Source organism: Sarcophilus harrisii, chromosome 1 (assembly GCF_902635505.1).
Source record: "Sarcophilus harrisii chromosome 1, mSarHar1.11, whole genome shotgun sequence".
Lineage (NCBI taxonomy): Eukaryota > Metazoa > Chordata > Mammalia > Dasyuromorphia > Dasyuridae > Sarcophilus > Sarcophilus harrisii.
The window spans coordinates 565342960-565367454 of NC_045426.1; the positions used below are offsets into that span (position 1 = coordinate 565342960).

Sequence of the window (24495 nt, forward strand, 5' to 3'; positions counted from 1 at the left end):
CGTGGTGTAGTAATCTATATTTTTTTCTCCAAGCAACTTTTGTGGGTACAGAACTGGCTATAAGTGATGCCAAACTCTTCCCTTCAGGCTTAGTAGAGTACTGCATAACCATCTTCCCATAAAATATCTTTTCCATTCTTTTCCATTTCTTTAGCCAAGAACTTCCTACCACTGTTACATTGGTGCTATTGCAGCTTAGTATGATTACTGTCATTTTGATTCTGGGAATGGGAGTGTAATTGAGCTCTATATCAAACCCAGACACATGTCCTGTCCAGTTTGCTCTGTTCCTCTGCTCTATTGCAGAAATAGCACCAACGAAATATTTATAGCACAAAACCTTGCTATGATGATTCCCATCCAAGTTGCAGCAAACTTCTTCAGTCTAGAGCACAGATCTGTATAATCCTAGAAAGAGGAAGAAGAGCAATCAGACTATGGAGGGTTGGTTTTATTGCAAACTCATAGGTTGGTTCCTTGGTTCTGTTGTGTGTAGCCTTGCTATTGATATCATGATAGATTATAGTGAAGGAATGTTTAATGGAATCAAATTAGGTATCATTTTATTGCATCAGAGAAAATTTCTAGGACTCCCATTTTGTTCACGTGTGACTCAGAAATCTCTCTGTATCAAACTTTAAACAACTCATTGCTTTAATTCAACTTTGCTTGACTACAAAGTTGCTTTCTGATCCACTGGAAAATATAATATTTTGTTCAAGATGTCATGATTAGAATCCAGCCCCACCTATCAATTGCCTTTGAAAACCAGGCAGAGGCTTAGACAGCAACATAATTGACTAGCCTATTTCCTGTTCCCTTTTTTTCATATGTGCTATTAAGATTATAATATTTAGGTTATAGTAAAGCCTGCAATAAAACCAAACCCCAAAGCAAATTTATTATTTTTAATAATTAGTGTGTAGTGTGCAGAAAAAGAATATACAAAAAGTCAGCATCTTAGAATCATCTTCATTGCCCAAAATAGGGCTGAATACACAGTTTTATTGTATAGACATACATTGAACTCAGCAATGAAATAATGTACTACAGAAAGCTAAAGGTTTAAGAAGATAATGGCAGGCAATTTTCAGTAGTAAAACTTCTGGCACTGTAAATTTCAAAGGCTAAATTACCAAAGAGGTGTTATAAAAGGAGAAAAAAAGCATGAGAACTAAAGATTAATATTTAATATTAGTGGAGAGGCAAAGTTATAGGAACCAAACATTTGAAATGTACACTATTAATGCTTATCAATTGCTTTTCTCCACCTCTTTCTTTGCAGAGAGGGTCTAAGAGCAAAAGAGAAAAAATTCGAGGATACACAATTAATAGTCCTGTATATAAATTTGAAAAGAATGCATTCACCTACAAAATAGAAAAATATAGTGAAAGCTTTGAACATGAAATCCAACAATACGTTGTTTATAAGAAATATACTTGAAACATTCACAGAATTATTAATATGAAGATTAGAGCAAAATTAAAATTATTCAGGCAAAATAGTAAAGGGTAGGCTCTTGTCAACTACTACTCCTTGAATGTACCCCCATTCTGACTATGAAGCCAACCGAAAAAAGCTCCTCTTTATTATATGATTAATAGATTAGAATCATTTACAGAATGCTTCATTGTGCTCCAAAAATTTCATTAGTTAAAGGTTCTGCAAGTGCACAGACGTAACAGTTTTGATTAATCTGATAAATAGACTACAGGCCACATAGTAGTTATTTTGCTAATAAATTTGGGGTTCTCCCATTTTGAAACCTCAGTCGTCTCCATCTTTTGATGTGAGGGAAAAGTAGATGGCATCGTTTAGGGGCATTTGTGGTCCTTGCTTCTCATCTCTGCTCTATTTTAAGTTCATGAGCAGTTATCTGAGATTATTTTCTTAATGATCTTAGGTTTCTTGTTTTTTAGGTGATACAGAATATTGGTGAATAGAGACATGGAGATAGTGTGTTACAGTGAAAAGTGTTAAATTTTCAAACATAAGCTAGAGGAACTCATTTAAAATACTGGCTCTGCTACCTATTCCCTGTGTAACCTTTAAAATCCATTTTAACTTCTTTGAAAACATAATTCCTCATCTGTAAAATAGAAAAGTTGAACTAGACAAACTGAAATGCACCTTCGAACTTTAAATTTATGATCCTATTTGAATTTTTATTTTATCAGGAATGTATATTTCTTATTCATGTCTGGAAAAAAAAAACTATTGTTTTAAGTATGAATTCTTAGCTTAGTCTAACTTCAAAGGGTTCAAATAATTTGTGAAAAGTTTAATCTTAATCCAATACATATTTTATGAAAATGAATATATTCTCTTTCTTTTAAAAAAATATAGGCTAAAACTGAATACTAGGAAATGGCCACAGCTTCACCACGGTCTGATACTAGTAATAACCATAATGGAAGATCACAGCTTCAGGTGACTGGTAAGTTAATTATTTATAATTATTTGATTGTTGATTCAATTTTGATTTTATTTGAATGATAATAGAACTTCTGTGGTTTACATGCATTTTAAGGTTTTTGTATAGCCATGACTCATTTGTTCTTTAGAACACTTCGAGATTAATATAGCATAGTATCTCATTATAAGAGTTTTAGTGACTTGTCCAGGATCACATAGAGAGTAAGTTTGTCGAGCAGGATTTAAATACAGGTTTTCCCAACTCTTGAGTCCAGTATTCTATTTACAATGCCCATTTCATTGTACCAGTTTGTATTTGTTGAATATTTCATATTATTATTTCTGTAATCAGTGCTTGGATAAATATATCTTGATATTATCATTTGCTATTTATTAAGAACACTTCTATATTTAGTACTGTGGAAGGCATACTTCAAAATGAGAGTCATTGAATATGTGAGGGAGCTTAAATACCTTTGTAGGTATTTGTAGGATCAGTTCATTGCTTTTGTGTTATTGTAAGAGCAAGGACATGTTCCAATTCTATCTTACTTTAGAGCCTTCTTGAGGCATCAAGTTCTATTTTTTCCTGATGAAAGTGGAGATGTTATCCAAGAACCTGTAGGATTTTTATTCATGCTTACTGATCTGTAATGTCTGGCCTAGCTCTCTGGTAGGCCTTGGGCTTAGTTGGGGAGTGAAGTGAAGGAGGCAGGAGAGTAGCCACCATGTGACTGGTCAAAGATGGAGTCTGGACTCTGGAGTGTGAAGCCTGAAGTCTTCTCTGTGGCTGAGATCTCTGCGACCAAGAGAGCCTTCTCTCTCTGGGACTCCCTTAAATACCCCAGCATGACTACATTATGACATCACACTGAGCTGTAGAACATCACATCATAACATTACCCTAATTAAACACTAACTAGTTTGACCACATCATTACATTACATCAAGTATGTGCTTAGAGAACCACCATCTGACACAGAGTAGGTACTTAACTACAAGCACCCTATTGTCTTAAACTCAAGTACATCCTTTCAGAGTTCTGTCACTACAGTGATCCATTTTAGAGAGATCTTATTATTCTCTGGCCCATGTTCAGATCCTTTCCTTGATGACTTTTAGAGCTATACAGTGAAGGGCAAAAATGTAGCACCTACAGGGCTTCAAGACTTGGCCTGAAATCAGAGGATCTGAGTTTCTAATGTGGCCTCAGATACTTAACACTTCCTAACTGTGTGACTTGGGGCAAATCACTTAACCCCAGTTGCCTCAGCCAAAACAAAAAACAAAAAACTTGGCCATCCCATAGTGGTGGCTGGTCTGAGTTGTAGTATTCTGAATTTCTTCTACAAAACAGTGGTCCTGGAGAAGCTTCTGCAGCTCCTAAAATAAAATTGCTTTGGTCCACCACTTAATATTTTTATGCCCATAGGCAAATCACTTTGCCATATATTCTTAATCTAAGCTTCTGAAATCTTTTTGTTTTTATTTTAGTTCTTAAATAACGGCTGCATTGAATTGTTTTTCTAAATAGTTTTTCTCTTTGAAAAGTCCAAAGGCTTCAACAGATTGACAGAGATTAAGAACCCCTGCTTTATTTAGCTTGTCTCTCGATCTCATTTTTCTTGTCTATTAAATAAAAGCATTAGATTAGATGACTATGATTCAATGATTTTTAAAAAACCAATGACTTTGACTTTTCCCTATCCAGATGACCATTTTTGTCCTTTTGAACAAATTCAGGTCATTTCTGCCTCCAGATTTTTCACTAAGAATAATTTAAAAAATTTTTTCTCCAACATATTGTTTCCTCCACCACTGTCACCTTCTCACTAATTTTCAGTCTTTCCCTTTCTACTACCTATAAACAAACCCATGTCTCCCAGTTCTCAAAAAACCTTTATTTGATCCATCTCCATTAGCTGTTGTCCTATATCTCTACTCTTTCATAATTAAATTCATTGAGGATGCTTTCTATCTACAATCAATGACTCCATTTTCTTTCCTCTCATTCTACTATTAACTTTTTTAGTCTGGCTTCCAGCTATTCTATTGAAACTCCTCTCTCCAAAATTAATAATGATCTCTAAATTGCCAAATCTATTCATCTTTTCTCAGTTTTTGTCCTTGATTTTTGTAGTCTTTGGCATTGTCAGTCATCCTCTTCATGTTATTCTTCTCACTGAGTAAGTTTTCATGACATTACTCCTGGTTAGCCTACCTAGCTAACTGTTTTTTCTCAGGCTCCTTTAGTAGATTTTTGTTCAGATCATGGATAAGCCTGCTTCTTTTCTTCTTCCACCTTACTACTTTGCTTGATCTTATCTGGTCCCATAGATTAAATTATCATTGCTATGCAAATGAATTTGAGATATATTTATCCAACTTCTATCCTGATCTCCAGGTTTGTATCTCCATCTTCTGATTGGACATCTAGAACTGGATGTCCCATTTATATTATTAAGTCAACATGTCTAAAATATAATTCATTCCCTCTACCCACTTTTTCCACTCCCCTTATCCCTCATCCAGTCAATGTCTTACTGACATCTTTATAATTATGGAGAAAAATGCCATTCTTCCTATTACCAGTCTCCCAAACTATGTGTCTTCTGGCCCCTTATTCCTAGCAGGAAGCATTCTATCTCCTAGCTCATTTTCTTTGGTTGTCCCTTATGCCTAAAATTCCTTTCCTCATTTTCACCTCTTAACTTTTTGTTTTGGTTCATGAATTGCTAGTACCTTCCTCTCTGAGATTATTTCCTGTCTGCTCTCTTTATTTTATGTGTATATTATTTCATGCTACCTTCCCCACTAGAATGTTAGTTTCTAAAAGTAAAGATTTTTGTTAAGTGCCTAGAATGATATAAGTGACTAATAAATGCTTTTTGATTATTTTGTACTAATTTGGAACATTCTTCCATACAGTTATTGATAGCTTGCATTTCTTTCTTTTTAAAATTGCCTGTTCATATTTTTGCTCATTTATTTTTCAGGAAACAGTAACTTTTGTTCTTATATACTTATTAATTCCTTTTATTATAAATATCACATCTTTAACAGAGCATTTTATTTCAAAGATTTTTGCCCAATTAACTGTTTCTTATCTATTTCTCATGGCATTAATTTAGCTATGCAGTTTTCCAAATTTATGTAATTATAAAATGTCCATTTTTTTTTAAACCTTTGTTTAGTTGTTTGGTATTAATCTCCCTTTTTCCTAACAGTAGTTTGAAAGGTACCTTTTGTAGTTTTTTGTGATATGACATTTGAATTACATAATCCATTTGGAGCAAAATGTTATATGGCATTTTAAGTGAAAAGTTCAATAATTTTTACCTTCAAACTACAGACCAATTTTACTGATTAATTTAGGTGGAACTGAGCAGTAGAAACTCTATTCAGAGATAACGTAGATCAGGATCAGGTATTTAAGCTAAAGTTACATTTCCTTAAGTGCTGGTATACCTTGGTCTGTCAGCCCTTCTGAAAGTAGAAAAATTATTGTCAGGAAAGACTTTTAAGAATTCTGAGTGCAGGTTGTGGTTCCAGTGTTTTTTTTTTTTTCTTTTTGTCTTTACTGATATTATGTATACTAATAGTATTGTGTATTATTGTGATATATATTGACTGTTGCACTTCTGGGCTGGTTGTCACGTAGGAGTTTGAATAGCAAGTAGTTTTTTTTTTTTTTTTTCTTGTGGTTTTATATGTAGTCTCTGACTGGGTCTTTTTTTTTTTTTTAAATCATTTTTAATTGATATCATTTGCTTTATATATATATATATATATATATATATATTTTTTTTTAATTTAATAGCCTTTTATTTACAGGATATATACATGGGTAACTTTACAGCATTAACAATTGCCAAACCTCTTGTTCCAATTTTTCACCTCTTACCCCCCCCCCCACCCTCTCCCCTAAATGGCAGGATATGACTAGTAGATGTTAAATATATTAAAATATAACTTAGATACACAATAAGTATACATGACCAAAACATTATTTTGCTGTACAAAAAGAATCAGACTCTGAATTATTGTACAATTAGCTTGTGAAGGAAATCAAAGATGCAGGTGTGCATAAATATAGGGATTGGGAATTCAATGTAATGGTTTTTAGTCATCTCCCAGAGTTCTTTTTCTGGGTATAGCTAGTTCAGTTCATTACTGCTCCATTAGAAATGATTTGGTTGATCTCGTTGCTGAGGATGGCCTGATCCATCAGAACTGGTCATCATCTAGTATTGTTGTTGAAGTATATAATGATCTCCTGGTCCTGCTCATTTCACTCAGCATCAGTTCGTGTAAGTCTCTCCAGGCCTTTCTGAAATCATCCTGTTGGTCTGACTGTGTCTTAATGCTATTTGGGACTAAGAAGGATCAGAGAAATGATGATCTACTCTGTAGATGTAGCATCAATTACTTCATTAGTTACTTTAATTTTTTTCATCAATGTGTTAGTGTGTTTTTAGCAAACAACAACATAGAAAAATTTTAAAAGCAAAAGAATAGAGGCTTAAGATTTGAAGGGCAATTTTTTGTTCCTTTGTTTCAGTTTTGTCTGACTTTGTGACACATTTGAGGTTTTCTTGGCAGAGAAACTGGAGTTCTTGACCATTTTACTGATGGAGAAACAGAGGCAAATGGGGTCAAGTGATCTTTTTTCCCCTGAGACACACAACTAATAAGTTTCTGAGGCCATATTTGAACTCAGAAGATGAGTCTTCCCGACTACAGGGAACTCACTCTATCTACTGTACCATCTAGCTGTGCCTTGAAGAGGATATTATTTGAAATTCAGTTCACCTAAAAAGGAGTTTGAAATTTTAGTGAATTCTAAGCTCATTAAGAATCAGGAGTGTGAAATGGCAGCTAAGAAAGGTGGTATCATTTAAAGTTTTGTTATGAGAATCATGACCTAGGGAGGTGGTGATATCAAAATGTTCTTCTCTGGTTAAATCATATCTCAAATACTATGCTTATTTATAGAAGGACTTCGATAACTTGATAATATCCAGAGAAAACAAACAGGATGATAAGATACAATTCATTGAAGAAGATAATAGGTGTTAATTTGGAGAAGAAAAAGATATAGGGAGGACATGATAGTTAATTTTGAGTAAAGAAGCCAGAAAAGTAAGCCAGAGGGGAATCTCTGGAGGTGGGTAGTGGGAAGTGAACTATTATAAAGCAAGGTGTGAGCTTTCTTGGAGTAAGAACTAGGGATGCTAAGCTGAAATTATCTTGAGTGATCTGCCTAAATGTTGGTATTTGTAATTTGGTATTGGTAAATTGTTATTGATAATTCATGGATGTGGGTCACTTTGGAGAAGTGCTTGCCATGGTGAGCTATTTGTATGATTTCCTATACATAGTTAATTTTAATATACTAAATAATTATTAGCAAAGTGTGATTAAGAATGTATTTTAAACAGTGTGTTCGGCTACCTGTCATTCTGCAGCCCTTCTGACATTGGTAATTTTCTTTTGTCATCTTTGCAAATTTTCTGGATATGAGATAAAATTTTACAATTGTCTTGATATTCATTTTTCTTATTAATGATTTGAAGCAATCTTTTATATGATTGTTAATAATTTGCAATTTTTTAAAGAATTATTTATTCTAAAAAAAAAAAAAGAACTATTTATCCTTAGTCTTTGACCTCTCCATTGGAAAATAGCTTTTGTTATTCAATATTTGTATTACTTGTATATGCTTTAGATATGAGATGCTTCTTAGAGATATTAAAGACAAAACTTTTTTCCCCATTTGATGACTTCCTTCATCCTACCTCTAATTGATTTTATTTGGGTAAAATTTAAAAATTTGAATTATCTTTTTAACTTTTTTTGTTTACCTTAATCACTTGTTTGGTTATTAATTCTTTGACTGCCCATAGTTGTGAAATGTACCTAGTTCCCCCCACCCTTCTTTTTTGTTATTAAAAACAAAATGTTATTGATACCTTCTGTTTTTGCATCACTTAAATTTCCTAAAAATTCCCTCACCCTTCTCCTCCCAGAAAACTTCTCCTATAACAAAGAATTTAAAAAGAAGAAAAAATATTTATCTAAAGGTAAATGGTTTGAGAGTTTGGGGATAGGAAAAGATAAAGAAATAACGGCAGTCAACTCAATCTAACACGTATTTATTAAAAATCCGTTACTTTGAAAGGCACTGAGCTATGTTCAGGCATATGAAGAGAGATACAGATTGCTTATCTATTAGACAGCTAGGATGTATAGTGGATAGAGTGCTGGACTTTCTGTCAAGAAAGATCTGAGTTTGAACCTTACCTCAGAGACATTACAGATCTGTGACTTTTAGCAAGTCATTCAATCTCTCATCCTCAGTTTTCTCATCCGTAAAATGGGGAAATGAAAACTAGTCACATCATGAGGTTACTGTGAGTAAATAAGATAATATAAAAAATGCTCAGCAAGTTTAAAAGTACTCTATTTTATTAAAAAAAAAAAAAAAGTAAAAATATGCTTCTCACTCTACATCCCCTAGCTGAAAAAGAAAGAAAAACAAAATCCTTGCATAATCAAGCAAAACAAAACAAGATATCCACCACTTATTTAAGTGGTGGCTATCATGTTTTATTTAGAGTTGTTAAGTCTTTCAAATTTATTTGTCTTTACAATGTTGTTGTAATTCCACAAATTGTCTTCTTGATTCTTTTCACTTTATTCTGAACCAGTATGTACAGGCCTTCTTAGGTTTTTTTGGAACTGTCTTCCTCCATCATTTCTTCGATCATATTCATCATATTCACAGAACATAATTCTTTAGCCTTTTTTCACAAGTGAGAACTCCCTTAATACTTACAGAAAAAAAGGGGCTGCTTTTAATATTTTTGTTCACGTGGGAAATTTTGCTGCTTTTTTTTTGATCTTGGATTACAGTTGTGTTATCTTTGAGTCAAAAGATAGACACAGTTTAATAACTTAGTCGTAATTCCCAATTGCTTTCCAGAATGGTCATACCAGTTCAGTCCCAACAATAACATATCACACTATCTGTTTTCTCATACCATTACAGCATTTGTAATTTTAGGGAGTAGTTTTCCCAGTTTAATGGATATGAGATAGAATTTCAGAACTTTAATTTGCTCTTCTTTAACTATTAGTGATTTTGGAGCAATTTTTTTTTCGTGTTGACTATTGATAGCTTGAACTTTTTCCTTTGAAAACTGTCTGCTTTTGACTGTTTAATAAGTGGGGAGTAATTCTTACTCTTAGATTTGAATTTGTCCCTATTTATTTTGGAACTGAGAAATTTATCAGAGAAATTTGTTGTAAATATTTTCCCCTCATTTCCTTGCTTCTCTTTTAATTTTAGGTACATTGATTTGGTTTATACAAAACCCTTTTAACTTTATGAAATCAAAATTGTCCATTTTACTTTCTTTGATCATGTTTAATCTCTTGTTTGGTTTTGAGCTCATCCTTAATCCATAGATTTGACAAGTAATTTCTTTAATCTCTCATTTGTGATGTCACCCTTTAAATCATGTCCAGTTTGCAGCTTATTTTCATAAGTGATGTAAAATGTTGACCTATTCCTGCCAGTTTATTAGTTTTTATTATTGTTATTATTATTACTCCTACTGGAGAAATGTAATATGCAAAAACAATGAAGTATACATAACAAGATAATTTGAGGAGGAAGCAGAGATCACCTGCAATTTCAAAGATCTGGTAAGGCTCTTTCCAGGTCTTGATGGAAAATAGAGACTGACAAGTAGAGGTAAGGCAGTTGTGCTATCTGGATATGAGTTGGGAAGAGGGAAGAAAAGAATCTTCTATCTCAGTCTGTAGAAATATATGGAGATTGAGGAGTAGGAATATGAAAGAGTGAATTTTGTTGAAATAATCCCAAAAAGGTAATGTAGATCCAGAATGTGAAAGAGTTTTAAATGCTAAACAGAAGAGTTTATTTTTTTTTCCAGGATAATATGGAGTCAATAAAAGTCATTCTTTTAAAAATACAGAAATATTTTTTATTCATTTTATCTTTACTTCACAAACATAGCATTTCTTTCCCTGCTGATTGACTCCTCTTTTGTGACAAAGATAAAAAATTTAGCAAAAACATCTGATACAGTGACTCTGGAAATGTATGTCAGATTCTCTCAGTTTCTCAGCTATGAAAAAGAAAGATACTTCGTTTCTTTCTTTTTTTTCTTTTTATTTTTGTTTTCTGGCTATGTATGCAAAAATGTTTTTAGCAGCCCTTTTTTGTTGTATCAAGGAACTGGAAATTGAGTGGATGCCTTTCTTTTGGGAAATAGCTGCTGAAGTTATAATAAGTGAATGTAATGGAATATTACTACTCTATAAGAAATAATAAGCAGGCTGATTTTAAAAAAGACTTGTGTGAACTCATGCTAAGAGAAGTGAGTAGAACCAAGAGAGTGTTCTACATAGCCATAAGATTATGTGATGGTCAGCTGTGATGGACTTGGCTCTTTTCAACAGTAAGGTGATTCAAGGCAAATTCCAGTAGAATTGTAATATAAAGGACCATTTTTTGCATCCAGAGGACACTGTGGAGATTGAATGCACAATATTTTCACTGTTGTTCTTTGCTTGGTTTTTTTCTTTTTCACTTTTTTTCCTCTTTTGATCTTATTTTTCTTGTGCAGCATGACAAATGGAAATATGTTTAGAAGAATTGCATGCTTAACCTATAATGGATTGGTTGTTGTCTAGAGAGGGGAATTAAGGGATAGGAAAAAAAAAATTTGGAATAAATGAATGTTGAAAATCTTTGCATGAATTTAGAAAAATAAACTATTTTTTAAAAATATTTGTTGTCTGGAACTTTTGATGGTTTTTCGTTTGTTCTGAGTTTGGCTTGCTTTTAATGATCCTTTCATTTATTTCACAATCATTGTGTGTATTCTATTGGTTCTGATTATTGGACTCTGTGTCAACTCAAAGATTTTGTCCATATTTTGCTTGATCTTTTGTATTCATCATTTCTTACAGCTGAAGGTTCTTGACAGGATTAAACAGCATACTTGTGCTTCTATCAGATTCTGAGACATAGGACATTTAGAACATATATGCATATCTTTTTTTTTTTTGGTAAAACAAATGCTTTATTAATTGTCATGTTTCTGTCAGTTTCTAGTGCCAAACTGAAAAGAAAAAAGAACTGGTTTGGAACAGCTATCTATGCAGAATTATCTGTAGATGGAGAAATTAAAAAAACAGCAAAATCTAGTAGTTCTTCTAATCCAAAGTGGGATGAACAATTAACCGTGTAAGTATTTTGTTTTTAATAAATTGTGTTTGTGTAACATTGTTTCACCATTAAACCATACTGTAATATCTCTTAATGCCATGGAGGTGATTGTGGATACTCAAATATTATATAAGTAGTACCTTAGCTTTGATTTTTACCATAGCTAATAATAATAGTAGGTAATATATAGTACCTACATTATGTTAAGTGTTTTATAATTATTATCTAATTTATGTGTACAAAATCCTGGGAGATAGGTGGTATTATCTATTATCTATTTTAAAGATGCAAAAACTTGTGCACACAGTGAAGTGGTTTTTGCCCAGGTTAATACTAGCTAAGAAGTTTCTGAGGCTGGAATTAAACTCAGGTTTTCCTGATTTGAGGCCTAATCCATCCATTGCATCACCTCGCTATCCTGTACCATGTAGTTGGAAAAGCTTAGAGGTATTTTTGGGACATACTTGCTACTTTCCAAAGTCTAGTCTGCACAGAGACTGCTAGAGGGCTGATCAACTAGGTGATGAATTCTTTGGCCATAGTAACCATAAAATAAAGAAAAACACTAATTCTTTAAGTCCTGTGAACCCTCTATCTTTTGTGGATATTGTGGCAGCATAGCAGAAAAGGGTTGTGCTAAGAACTGCATAGTCTCTAGGTTAAAAACTACTTAATTGTTATCTTAAATGAAAGATCATTGTCCACCAATTTATAAATTCATATATTATTGGAAAAATAGGAGTTGCATATTAGTGGAATTGATTTTGTTGTCATCTCTAAAGAAAGCACAAAATTTAATTTAGGTAAATATTTGCTTATCTTGCTCTGCAATGCTATTCATAAGTAAGAGTGTAAAGACTACCATGAAGATAAGATACTACTCTGTAGTAAAATCTGTTGCTCTGCAACCAAAGCAGAGCAGACAACCTGTAGTATGACTTAATGATAGGGTCTTTGTTTTAATAATTTGTAAAATTTCTATATCTCCTCAACAATATAAATTTCAACCATCTTCATGGTAGTCTTTACATTCTTACTTATGAATAGCAGAGAAGTTACACAAACACCAGAGTGTACCCCAAAATGCCAGAATTTAACAGGACATGGCCACACCCACCCAGCACTGACAATGACTCAGCACAACCACAGTGCAGCTGTGCAGCAGGGGGCTGTCAGCTCATCCCACAGCCTCTTCCCACAGCAGGATTCTGCCTAGGGTAGTCACACTTCCGGCACAGAGGTAGCTTTATCCAGGGCAGTAACACTTACTTCCACAGCAGCGTGGCCACTCTTTGCATCCTGTTGCCAGGACAGGTCTATCTGTCCCTGTTCTGTAGAGGAAACTGAGAATCTCCTTGCCCTAACGGCAGACCCTAAGGGCTTTTTAAAAAATGAGTAAAAAAGCCAAGTGAGCTTTAACTATGGATAGCTTCTTTACCAAAAGAGCAGATTTCCAACCCTGAGTAGACTAATAGCAGACAATCTCCAGACAAAACCCCAGAGGGGGATATAAACTGATCCCAATCACACAAAGCTCTCCTAGAAGAAATTATAAAATATTTTAAAAGAGAGCTAGAAGAAAAATGGAAAAAAGAAAGAGAGCTCTGCAAGAGCGTATGCAAAAGGCATATAACTCATTAAAAGGAAGATTTGATAAAGTGGAAAAAGAAAACAACTTCCTGAAATGTGAATTGGAAAAGGTAAAGAACTCCAGGGGAAACAGAATTTGTGAATCGTAAAAGATAAAAAACTCCCAGGAAAGTAGGATTTATGAATTGAAAAAAAAAAAAAAAAAAAAAGAAGAAAAAAAAAGAAAATGACTTTAAAAAAAATTAGTGAAATGGAAAAAAATTCCATAGAGCAAAACAACTCATTTAAAATCTCAAGTGGACATATACAAAAAAAAAAAAAAAAAAAAAGTTAATAAGGAAAATAATTTATTAAAAATAAGAACTGAACAAATAGAAATGAATGATTCATTGAGACATCAATATTCAGTCAAGCAAAAGCAAAACAAAAAAAAAGAAAGAAAGAAAGAAAAACTAGGGAAAATATGTTAAATATCTACTTGGAAAAACAACAGACCTGGAAAAGAGATCTAGGAGAGAAAATTTGAGGATTATTGGACTTCCTGAAAACTATGATGCAAAAAGAGCCTTGATACTATTTTCCAGAAAATCATCAAAGAGAACTGCACAGATATAATAGAATCATAAGGTAAAATAGGCATTGAAAGAATTCATGAAACACCTTTTGAAAGAGATCCCAATATAAAAAACTCCAAGGAATATTGTGGCTAAATTTCAGAACTATCAGACTAAGGAAAAAATATTACAAGCAGGCAGAAAAAAAAAATTCAAAAACCAAGGACCTACAATAAGGATCACTCAGGATCTAGCAGCTTTCACACTAAGAGATCGAAGGGCCTAGAATATGATATTCCGTAAGACAAAAGAATTTGGAATGCAGTCTAGAATAAACTACCCAGCTAAGCTGAGCATTTTCAGGGAAGAAAATGGACATTCAATGAAACAGGTGAATTCCATTTATTCCTAAGGAAAAAATCAGAGCTAAACAAAAAAATTTGACCTCCAAATATAGGACTCGAGAGAAGCATAAAAGATAAAAAGAACTCTTGAGAACTGTATTTCTGTTGTGGACATACAAAAAAAGCATGTGTACAATTTGATTTTACTGTTATATTAAAAAAGGGAAGTAGAAGTGGAAAGGGGAATGTATCAAAAAAAGGGAAAGGGGGAGATAAAAAGAGGGAAATTACATCCCACAAAGGCACAAAGGAAACCTATCATATCTGAGGGAATTAAGAGAGGGGGAGGAACATTGTGTGAATCTTACTCTCATTGGATTTGGCTCAAAGAGAAAATATTAGACATATTTGGTTTACAGAGAAACTTCTCTCACCTCATTAAAAAAGTGGGAGAGGAAAATGGAAAAGGAAAAGAGTAGGCTATAGAAGGGAATACAGAAAAAATAAGCAAAAGGTATAAGAAAGGGGAAGGGACTCAAAGGGGGTCAGAGGGATTCTAAAGAGAGAGAGCTGCGTGAGGCAAGTGGTGCCCATAAGTTTCATCCTGGGGAAGGAGGTAGAAGGGTAAAGGAAAAGAAAAGTATAATCTCGGGATAATATGATGGCAGGAAATAGAGAATTAGTAGTGTTAACCGTAAATGTGAATTGAATGAATTCTCCCATAAAGTGGAGGCGGATAGCAGACTGTATCAAAAGCCCAAATCCTACAATATGTTGTTCCAGGAAACACATTTAAAGCAGAGTGAAGGTAAAAGGCTGGAGCAGAATCTATACTTCAGATAAAGTAAAAAAAGCAGGGGCAGCCATCCTGATTTCAGATCAAGCAAAAGCAAAATTTGATCTAATTAAAAGAGATAAGGAAACTATATCTTGCTAAAGGGTAGCATAGACAATGAAGCAATGTCAATACTAAACATATATGCATCAAGTGGTATAGCATCTAAATTCCTAAAGGAGAAGTTGAGATTTGCAAGAAGAAATAGACAGCAAAACTATAATAGTGGGAGATCTTAACCTTGCATTCTCAGAATTAGATAAATCAAACCACAAAACAAATAAGAAAGAAGTTAAAGAGGTAAATAGAATATTAGAAAAGTTAGGTATGATGGAGAAAACTGAATGGAGACAGAAAGGAGTATACTTTCTTCTCAGCAGTTCATGGAACCAATACAAAAATTGACCGTATATTAGGACATAAAGACCTCAAAATTAAATGCAGGAAGGCAGAAATAGTAAATGCATTCTTTTCAGATCATGATGCAATAAAAATTACATTCAACAAAAAGCTAGGAGTAAATAGACCAAAAAGTAATTGGAAACTAAATAATCTCATTCTAAAGAATGAATTGGTGAAACAGAAAATCATAGACACAATTAATAATTTTACCCAAGAGAATTATAAGAATGAGAAAACATATCAAAATTTGTGGGATGCCACCAAAGACGTAATAAGAGGAAATTTTTTATCTCTAGAGGCTTATTTGAATAAAATAGAGAAAGAAAAAATCAGTGAATTGGTCTTGCAACTTAAAAAGCTAGAAAAAGAGCAAATTAAAAACCCCCAATCAAATACTAAACTTGAAATTCTAAAATTAAAAGGAGAAATTAATAAAATTGAAAGTAAAAAAAAAAGCTATTGAATTAATAAATAAAACTAAGAGTTGGTTTTATGAAAAATCAACAAGATAGATAAACCTTTGGTAAATTTGATTAGAAAAAGGAAAGAGGAAAATCAAATTGTTAGTCTTAAAAATGAAAAGGGAAAACTTTCCACCAATGAAGAGGAAATTAGAGAAATAATAAGGAGTTATTTTGCCCAACTTTATGCCAATAAATTTGATAACCTAAGTGAAATGGATGGCTACCTTCAAAAATACAGCCAGCTCAGATTAACAGAGGAAGTAAATTGCTTAAATAGTGCTATTTCAGAAAAAGAAATAGAACAAGTTATTAATCAACTCCCTAAGAAAAAGTTTCCAGGACCAGATGGATTTACATGTGAATTCTACCAAACATTTAAAGAACAATTAACTCCAATGTTATATAAACTATTTGAAAAAATAGGGAATGAAGGACTCCTACCAAATTCTTTTTATGATGCAGACATGGTACTAATACCTAAACCAGGTAGTTTGAAAACAGAAAGAAAATTATAGATCAATCTCCCTAATGAATATTGATGCTAAAATCTTAAATAAAATATTAGCAAAAAGATTACAGAAAATCATCCCCAGGATAATACACCATGATCAAGTAGGATTTATACTAGGAATTCAGGGTTGGTTTAGTATTAGAGAAACTATTAGCACAACTGACTATATCAATAACCAAATTAACAAAAACCATATGATCATCTCAATAGATGCAGAAAAAGCATTTGATAAAATCCAACATCCATTTCTATTAACAACACTTGAGAGTATAGTAATTAATGGACTTTTCCTTGAAATAGTCAGTAGTATCTACTTAAAACTGTCAGTAAACATCATATGGGGATAAACTGGAACCATTCCCAATAAGAGCAGGAGTGAAACAAGGTTGCCCACTATCACCATCAATATTGTGTTAGAAATGCTAGCTTCTTCAATAAGAGTTGAGAAAGAGATTAAAGAAATTAGAGTAGGTAATGAGGATACCAAACTATCATTCTTTGCAGAATGATATGATGGTATACTTAGAGAACCCTAGAGATTGTACTAAAAAGCTATTAGAAATAATCCACAACTTTAGCAAAGTTGTAGGATACAAAATAATTCCACATAAATCATCAGCATTTTTGTACATCACCAACAAAATCCCACATCAAGAGATACAAAGAGAAATTCCATTTAAAATAAACTGTTGATAGCATAAATATTTGGGAATCCATCTGCCAAAGGAAAGTCAGGAACTATATGAACAAAACTACAAAACACTTTCCACACAAATAAAGTCAGGTTTAAACAATTGGAAAAATATTAAGTGCTCTTGAATAGGCCAAGTGAATATAATAAAGATGACAATACTACCTAAACTAATCTGTTTATTTAGTGCTGTACCAATCTATTGAAAATTAATTCTATTAAATTCTTTTAAAATAGAAACTATTTTAATGACCTAGAAAAAATAACAACAAAATTCATATGGAAGAATAAAAGGTCAAGAATTTAAAGGGAACTAATGAAAAAAAAATCCAATGAAGGTGGCCTAGCTGTACCTGATCTAAAACTATATTATAAAGCAATGGTCACCCAAATCATTTGGTATTGGCTAAGAAATAGACTAGTTGATCAGTAGAATAGGTTAGGTTCCCAAGACAAAATAGTCAATAACTATAGCAATCTAGTGTTTGACACACCCAAAGATCCCAACTTTTGGTATAAGAATTCACTATTTGACAAAAACTGATGGGAGAACTGGAAATTATTATGGCAGAAACTAGGCATAGACCCACACTTAACACTGTACACCAAGATAAGATCAAAATGGGTCATTGATGTAGACATAAAGAATGAGATTATAAATAAATTAGAGGAACACAGAATAGTTTACCTCTCAGGGCTGTGGAGGAAGAAGGAATTTGTGACCAAAGAAGAACTAGAGATCATTACTGATCACAAAATAGAAAATTTTGATTATATCAAATTGAAAAGTTTTTATACAAACAAAATTAATGCAGACAAGATTAGAAGGGAAGCAGTAAACGGGGAAAACATTTCTATAGTTAAAGGTTCTGATAAAGACCTCATTTCCAAAATATATAGAGAATTGATTCTAATTTATAAGAAATCAAGCAATTGATAAATGGTCAAAGGATATGAACAGACAATTTTCAGCTGATGAAATTCAAACTATTTCTACTCATATGAAAGGGTGTTCTAAATCATTATTGATCATAGAAATGCAAATTAAGACAACTCTTAATTAAGACACACCTGTCAGATTGGCTAAGATGACAAGAAAAGATAATGCTGAATATTGGAGGAGATGTGGGAAAACTGGGACACTGGTGCATTGTTGGTGGAGTTGCAAACGGGTGCTAGCCCTTTTTGTAGTGGCTAGAAACTGGAAATTGAATGAATGCCCATCAGTTAGAGAATGGTTGGGTAAATTGCTATATGAACATTATGGAATATTATTGTTCTGTAAGAAGTGACCAGCAGGATGAATACAGAGAGGCTTGGAGAGACCTAAACATGAACTGACGCTAAATGAAATGAGCAGAACCAGGAGATCATTATACACTTCAACAAGAATACTGTATGAGGATATATTCTGATGAAACTGTATATCTTCGACAAAGAGAAGATCCAGTTCAGTTCCAATTGATCAATAATGGACAGAATCAGCTATACCAAGAGAAAGAACACCGGGAAATGAATGTGGGACTACTTGCATTTTTGTTTTTTCTTCCCAGGTTATTTTTACCTTCTGAATCCAATTGTTGTGCAACAAGAAAACTGTACATATCTGCACACATATATTTCATCTAAGATATACTTTAACATGTTTGACATGTATGAGATTGCCCACCATCTAGGGGAGGGGATGGAGGAAGGGAAGGGCAAAGTTGGGACAGAATTGAGTGCAAGGGAGAATGTTGAAAAATTACTCATTCATATGTTCTGTCAATAAAAAGCTAAAATAAAAAAAAAGAAAGAAAGAGAAGGTAAACACAATGTATAGTAACTATATAGGCTTTCTTGAAGTGGAAATTTATTGCTTTATATTTTGAATCCTCTTTTGTTCTGCTGTGTATATGGCAAGTTTTTATATTCCTCTTTTTTATGTAAATATAAAATAAATTTTTAAAGAGAATTTTTAAAAAAAACTGAATAAGCCAAGTGAAAGAGGTATAAAAATATACTGAAAAAAACTCCATAAAAAAGTAGAATTGACCAGATAGAAAAGGACATACAACAATTTACCAAAGAGAAAGAGTCCTGAATAGAATTGACCAAATAGGAAAGGAGATACACAAGTTCACAGAAAAAAAATAACTACTTACAATTTAGAATTGGGCAAGTGGAAGCTAAGCTTCATGTGACAACAAGAAACAATAAAACTAAATCAAAAGAATTTTTAAAAAAAAGAAGAAGAAGAAAATTTGAACTATTATGTTGAAACATCAACTCATCTTGAAAATAGATCAAGGAGAGATAATTTAAGAATTATTAGACTATCTGAAAGCTATGTTTTTTTTTTTTTTTAAAGAGCTTGAACATCATCTTCTAGGAAATTATTATTATTATTTTTTAATTTAATAGCCTTTTATTTACAGGATATATACATGGGTAACTTTACAGCATTAACAAATGCCAAACCTCTTGTTCCAATTTTTCACCTCTTACCTCCCCCACCCCCTCCCCTAGATGGCAGGATGACCAGTAGATGTTAAATATATTAAAATATAACTTAGATACACAATAAGTATACATGACCAAAACGTTATTTTGCTGTACAAAAAGAATCAGACTCTGAAATATTGTACAATTAGCTTGTGAAGGAAATCAAAAATGCAGGTGTGCATAAATATAAGGATTGGGAATTCAATGTAATGGTTTTTAGTCATCTCCCAGAGTTCTTTTTCTGGGTATAGCTAGTTCAGTTCATTACTGCTCCATTAGAAATGATTTGGTTGATCTCGTTGCTGAGGATGGCCTGATCCATCAGAACTGGTCATCATCTAGTATTGTTGTTGAAGTATATAATGATCTCCTGGTCCTGCTCATTTCACTCAGCATCAGTTCGTGTAAGTCTCTCCAGGCCTTTCTGAAATCATCCTGTTGGTCATTTCTTACAGAACAGTAATATTCCATAATTTTCATATACCACAATTTATTCAGCCATTCTCCAACTGATGGACATCCATTCAGTTTCCAGTTTCTAGCCACTACAAAAAGGGCTGCCACAAACATTCGTGCACATACAGGTCCCTTTCCCTTCTTTATAATCTCTTTGGGATATAATCCCAGTAGTAACACTGCTGGATCAAAGGGTATGCACAGTTTGATAACTTTTTGAGCATAGTTCCAAACTACTCTCCAAAATGGTTGGATTCGTTCACAACTCCACCAACAATGAATCAATGTCCCAGTTTTCCCACATCCCCTCCAACAATCATCATTATTTTTTCCTGTCATCTTAGCCAAATCTGACAGGTGTGTAGTGGTATCTTAGAGTTGTCTTAATTTGCATTTCTCTGATTAATAATGACTTGGAGCATCTTTTCATATGACTAGAAATAGTTTCAATTTCTTCATCTGAGAATTGTCTGTTCATATCCTTTGACCATTTTTCAATTGGAGAATGGCTTGATTTTTTATAAATTAGAGTTAATTCTCTATATATTTTGGAAATGAGGCCTTTATCAGAACCTTTGACTGTAAAACTATTTTCCCAGCTTATTGCTTCCCTTCTAATCTTGTCTGCATTAGTTTTGTTTGTACAAAAACTTTTCAGTTTGGTATAATCGAAATTTTGTATTTTGTGCTTCTAGGAAATTATTGAAGAAAACTGCCCTTTTCTAGAAGCAGATGATAAAATAGAATTGAAAAATCTTATTTATCCTCTCCTGAAAGAGAAACCAAAATGAAAAATTCTAGAAATAGTATAGCCAAATTCCAGAACTTTAAGCTCTGAGAGAAAATATTGCAAAGAAGCCCAAAAGAAACAGTTTGAAAATCATGGAGTCACAGTCAAGATACCCTGAGATTAAGTATTAAAGAATTGGAGGGTTTGGAATATGAAATTTCTGATGACAGAGGAGCTGGGATTATAACCAAGATTTATCTACCCAGAAAAACTGAGTATAGTCTTTCTTGGGGAAAAATAGATGAATATTCAGTGAAATAGGGCATTTTAAAGCATTCCTGATAATAAAACCAGAGTTGAATAGAAAAGTTGATTTTCAAATTCAATACTCAAGACAAGCATAAAAAGTAAAGAAGAGAAAATTATAAAAGATTCAATAAGTTATATTCCTAGATGGAAAGATAATTGTAATTCCTAACAACTTTCTGATTACAAGGAGGGCAGTTAAAATGAGCATATATAGAAAGAGGCCATGAATATAAGTTAAATATGATTGGATATCTAAACAATTAAGAAATGAGGTAGGGGAAGGGAAAGGTAGAATAAGTTTAATTATCTCTTATAAAAATGGTTTTTAAAAAAAGAGGTATTACAGTACAGAGGAGTGGAACATTTGAACCTTATTCATACACAGATAGAAATTGATCTTTCCAATCGAAAGAGAAAGGGATGAGAGAAGGGGAACAGAAAGCTGTAGAAAGGAAAAAAGCTTTGGGGAGATGATAATCAAGAGCAAAATATTCTTCAAGATGTATTTTGAAGAGAGTATGATAAATGGAGGGGAAATGGGTTGGAGAGAAATAACAAAATGATAATTGTGAAAAAATTTTAGAGCAGGTTTCTCTGATAAATAATTCAGTTGTCAGACAGCACTAGATCAAATGCATAAAAATAACAGCCATTCTCCAATTGATAAACAAAGAATATGAACAGTTTTTAGATGAAGTAATCAGAACTATCTATTGTCAGGTGAAAAAAAATTTAATTCACTATTTATTAGAGAAATGCAAATTATTACGATTTTGAGCCATTATCCCATACCTATCATTTTGGTGAATATGACAGAAAAGATAAATGACAAGTGTTGGTCAAGATGTGGGCAAATTGAGATATTAGTGCATTGTTGGTGGAGTTGTGAACTATTTCAAGTATTCTGGAGAGCAATTTGAAACTGTGTTCAAAGAGCTTTAAAATTATGCACAACCTTTGATCCAGCAATACTAGTCCTATGTGTATATCTTGATATCCATTAATTGTGGAATGGTTGAACAAGTTATTGTATATGATTGTAACTGAATATTGTTGAGCTATAAGAAATAATGAACAAAAGATTCTGAGAAAAACTTGGAAAGTTACATATGAATTTAAGCAAAGTGAAATGGTCAGGACCAGAAAAACATTGTACACAGTAATAGCAGTATTGTAATCAAATGACTTGGCTATTCTCAGCAAGACAGTAATTCAAGAGAAATCTGAAGAATTTATGGCAAAAAATGTTACCAACCTTCAGATAAAGAACCGATGGGGTCTAAATGAAGGATGAAGCATATTTTTAAAACTTTTTCTTTTTCTTTTCTTTTTTTATTTGGTAGAGGGGTAGTTGTGTTTTCTATTATAGCATAAATAAAATAGAAATATGTTTTATATGACTGAACATGTATAACCTATATTAAATTGCCTGCCTTCTCAATGAGTGGGAAAAGGAAGAAAATGAACTATTAAATATATCCCCAAAATGAGTAAGGAAAATCTCAAAAGATGCAAATTGAAATAATTAGAACCATTAAACACGTCATATTGTACACTGATTACTTGTGAATGACTTAGCTATTTTCAGCAATATAGTGATCTGAGATAGCTCAGAAGGACTTAAGATATTAAAAGTTTTGATTACATGTAACTGAGAAAAATAAAATTAAATGTAAAAAAAAGAAAATTTGTAGTCAGAATAAGTGAAGCTGAATTTTTATCTTTACATTATGTAAGTTGTAGTTGGTTTTGGAAAAGACATTAAAAATCACATATTTGCGTATATACACATACACACACATTCTCTAACCTCATTTTGCAAATAACAAAATTGAGACTCAGGTAGGCAGATACTCCTGAGATCATATAGGAAATGTATGTATGAATCATGTCTCAAACAAGTACTCACTTAAAAATTTAATAGTATAAATAAAGCTTTAAGGATGTGTTGACCTGGGATTGCCCTATTTTTTTTTTTTTTTGACTTTTTTTTTCCTTTGGTTTCTCAGGCTCATAGGTTACAGATTAAGTGCTATAATAGTTAAATCTTATGGAATTCATTTAATATTTTAAAACTACTTTGACATATTGTCAACCAGGTTTTAGCAACTGATTTCAAATACTTTATAAGCCCTTATATTTATTAAAATACAGTTACTACATAAGGAGAATAAATGTTTTAAATTATACTTGAATATAATTATAAATCATTCTTATGTAGTCATTGGTTCTGTCCTTATTTATCACGTTTGTCATTTCAGGTTCCTGTTTGTAGAAGTAACTGGCAATATTTATCTTAAAAATACACTCTATTCTGTATTTTAGATTATTTTATTAAAACTGGGTTTCTTTGACACAGAATTTGTGAGGTTTTACTATCCTAGGCGGGGCGCCTAAGTTGATGACATTCTGGGCTCGTAGTTAGAGACTCCTTTCTTCAAATGCAGTTTGCCACAGTTTCTTCATCTATAAAATGAGCTAAAGGAAGAAATGGTAAACCACTCAAGAAACCCCAAATAGGGGGTTCTAAAGTCAGACGTGACGGAAAGTAACTGTAACTATAACAGCAGTTATACTAAAGAAATTATAAGGGGATTAATAATTGCATAGAAAACACTGGACTTGAATTTGAGAGAGACCTAACTTCTTGAGAGAGATTAACTTCTAATCTTTTCTTTGCTGCATATTAGCCCTGTGATTCTAGCTGAACCTTGGTTTTGTCATTTGTAAAATGGGAATAGTTAATTTTGCAGTGTCACAATGTGGTTGTAAGAAAAATGTTTATAAAGCAATATTAATGTATCTTTTTTGTTCTGATTTTTTACTATAGGAATGTGACACCTCAGACCACATTGGAATTTAGAGTATGGAGTCATCATACTTTAAAAGCAGATGCGTTATTAGGAAGAGCAACAGTAGACTTGAGGCAAGCTCTTGAAATACACAATAGAAAATGTAAGTCTTTTGTTTTAATTTCTACTATTTTATTTTGTGTTATTATTTAAATTTTTTAAAAAATTATGTGAGCAAGAAGTCAATTGGTTTATTTTCTATGAAGCTTTATACTATAAATATATATATATATATTATATACTAATATGAGATAATTATTTCTGTTTTTTAAAAGTGAATTTTTACTTATCTGATTAATTTAATTGAATACTTTAAATTCTCTAATACTAGCTTTCATTTATTTTTAGATGCAAATTTGAGCAAGCAGGGGAGTGGGAGGAAGGAAGGTGACTAGTAGCGTGTAGGGTGGATCTGGTGTAAGAAAGACCTGAATTCAGATCTCTCCATAAACACTAACTTTGTGACCTTTGGCAAGCCACTTAACCTCCATTTGCCTCAAAGAGCTCAACTATAAAATAGTGATCATATTGGCACATACCTCATAGGATTGTTGTATAAATCAAATGAAATAACATTTTAAAAATGCTGAATATA

General features: G+C 32.6%; 1 protein-coding gene across 4 annotated transcripts in view; it reads left to right on the plus strand.

Moving 5' to 3' along the window:
* WWP1 (WW domain containing E3 ubiquitin protein ligase 1) overlaps positions 1 to 24495 on the plus strand; it is a 138132-nt gene that overhangs the window by 55718 nt on the left and 57919 nt on the right. For all 4 annotated transcript variants that reach the window (XM_031946951.1, XM_031946950.1, XM_023496382.2 and 1 more), the window contains 3 exons: positions 2348 to 2438; positions 11558 to 11696; positions 23879 to 24003. In XM_031946951.1, the coding sequence (XP_031802811.1) occupies positions 2369 to 2438; positions 11558 to 11696; positions 23879 to 24003 (334 nt within the window). In that variant the 5' untranslated portion in view covers positions 2348 to 2368. The remainder of the gene's footprint in view (positions 1 to 2347; positions 2439 to 11557; positions 11697 to 23878; positions 24004 to 24495) is intronic.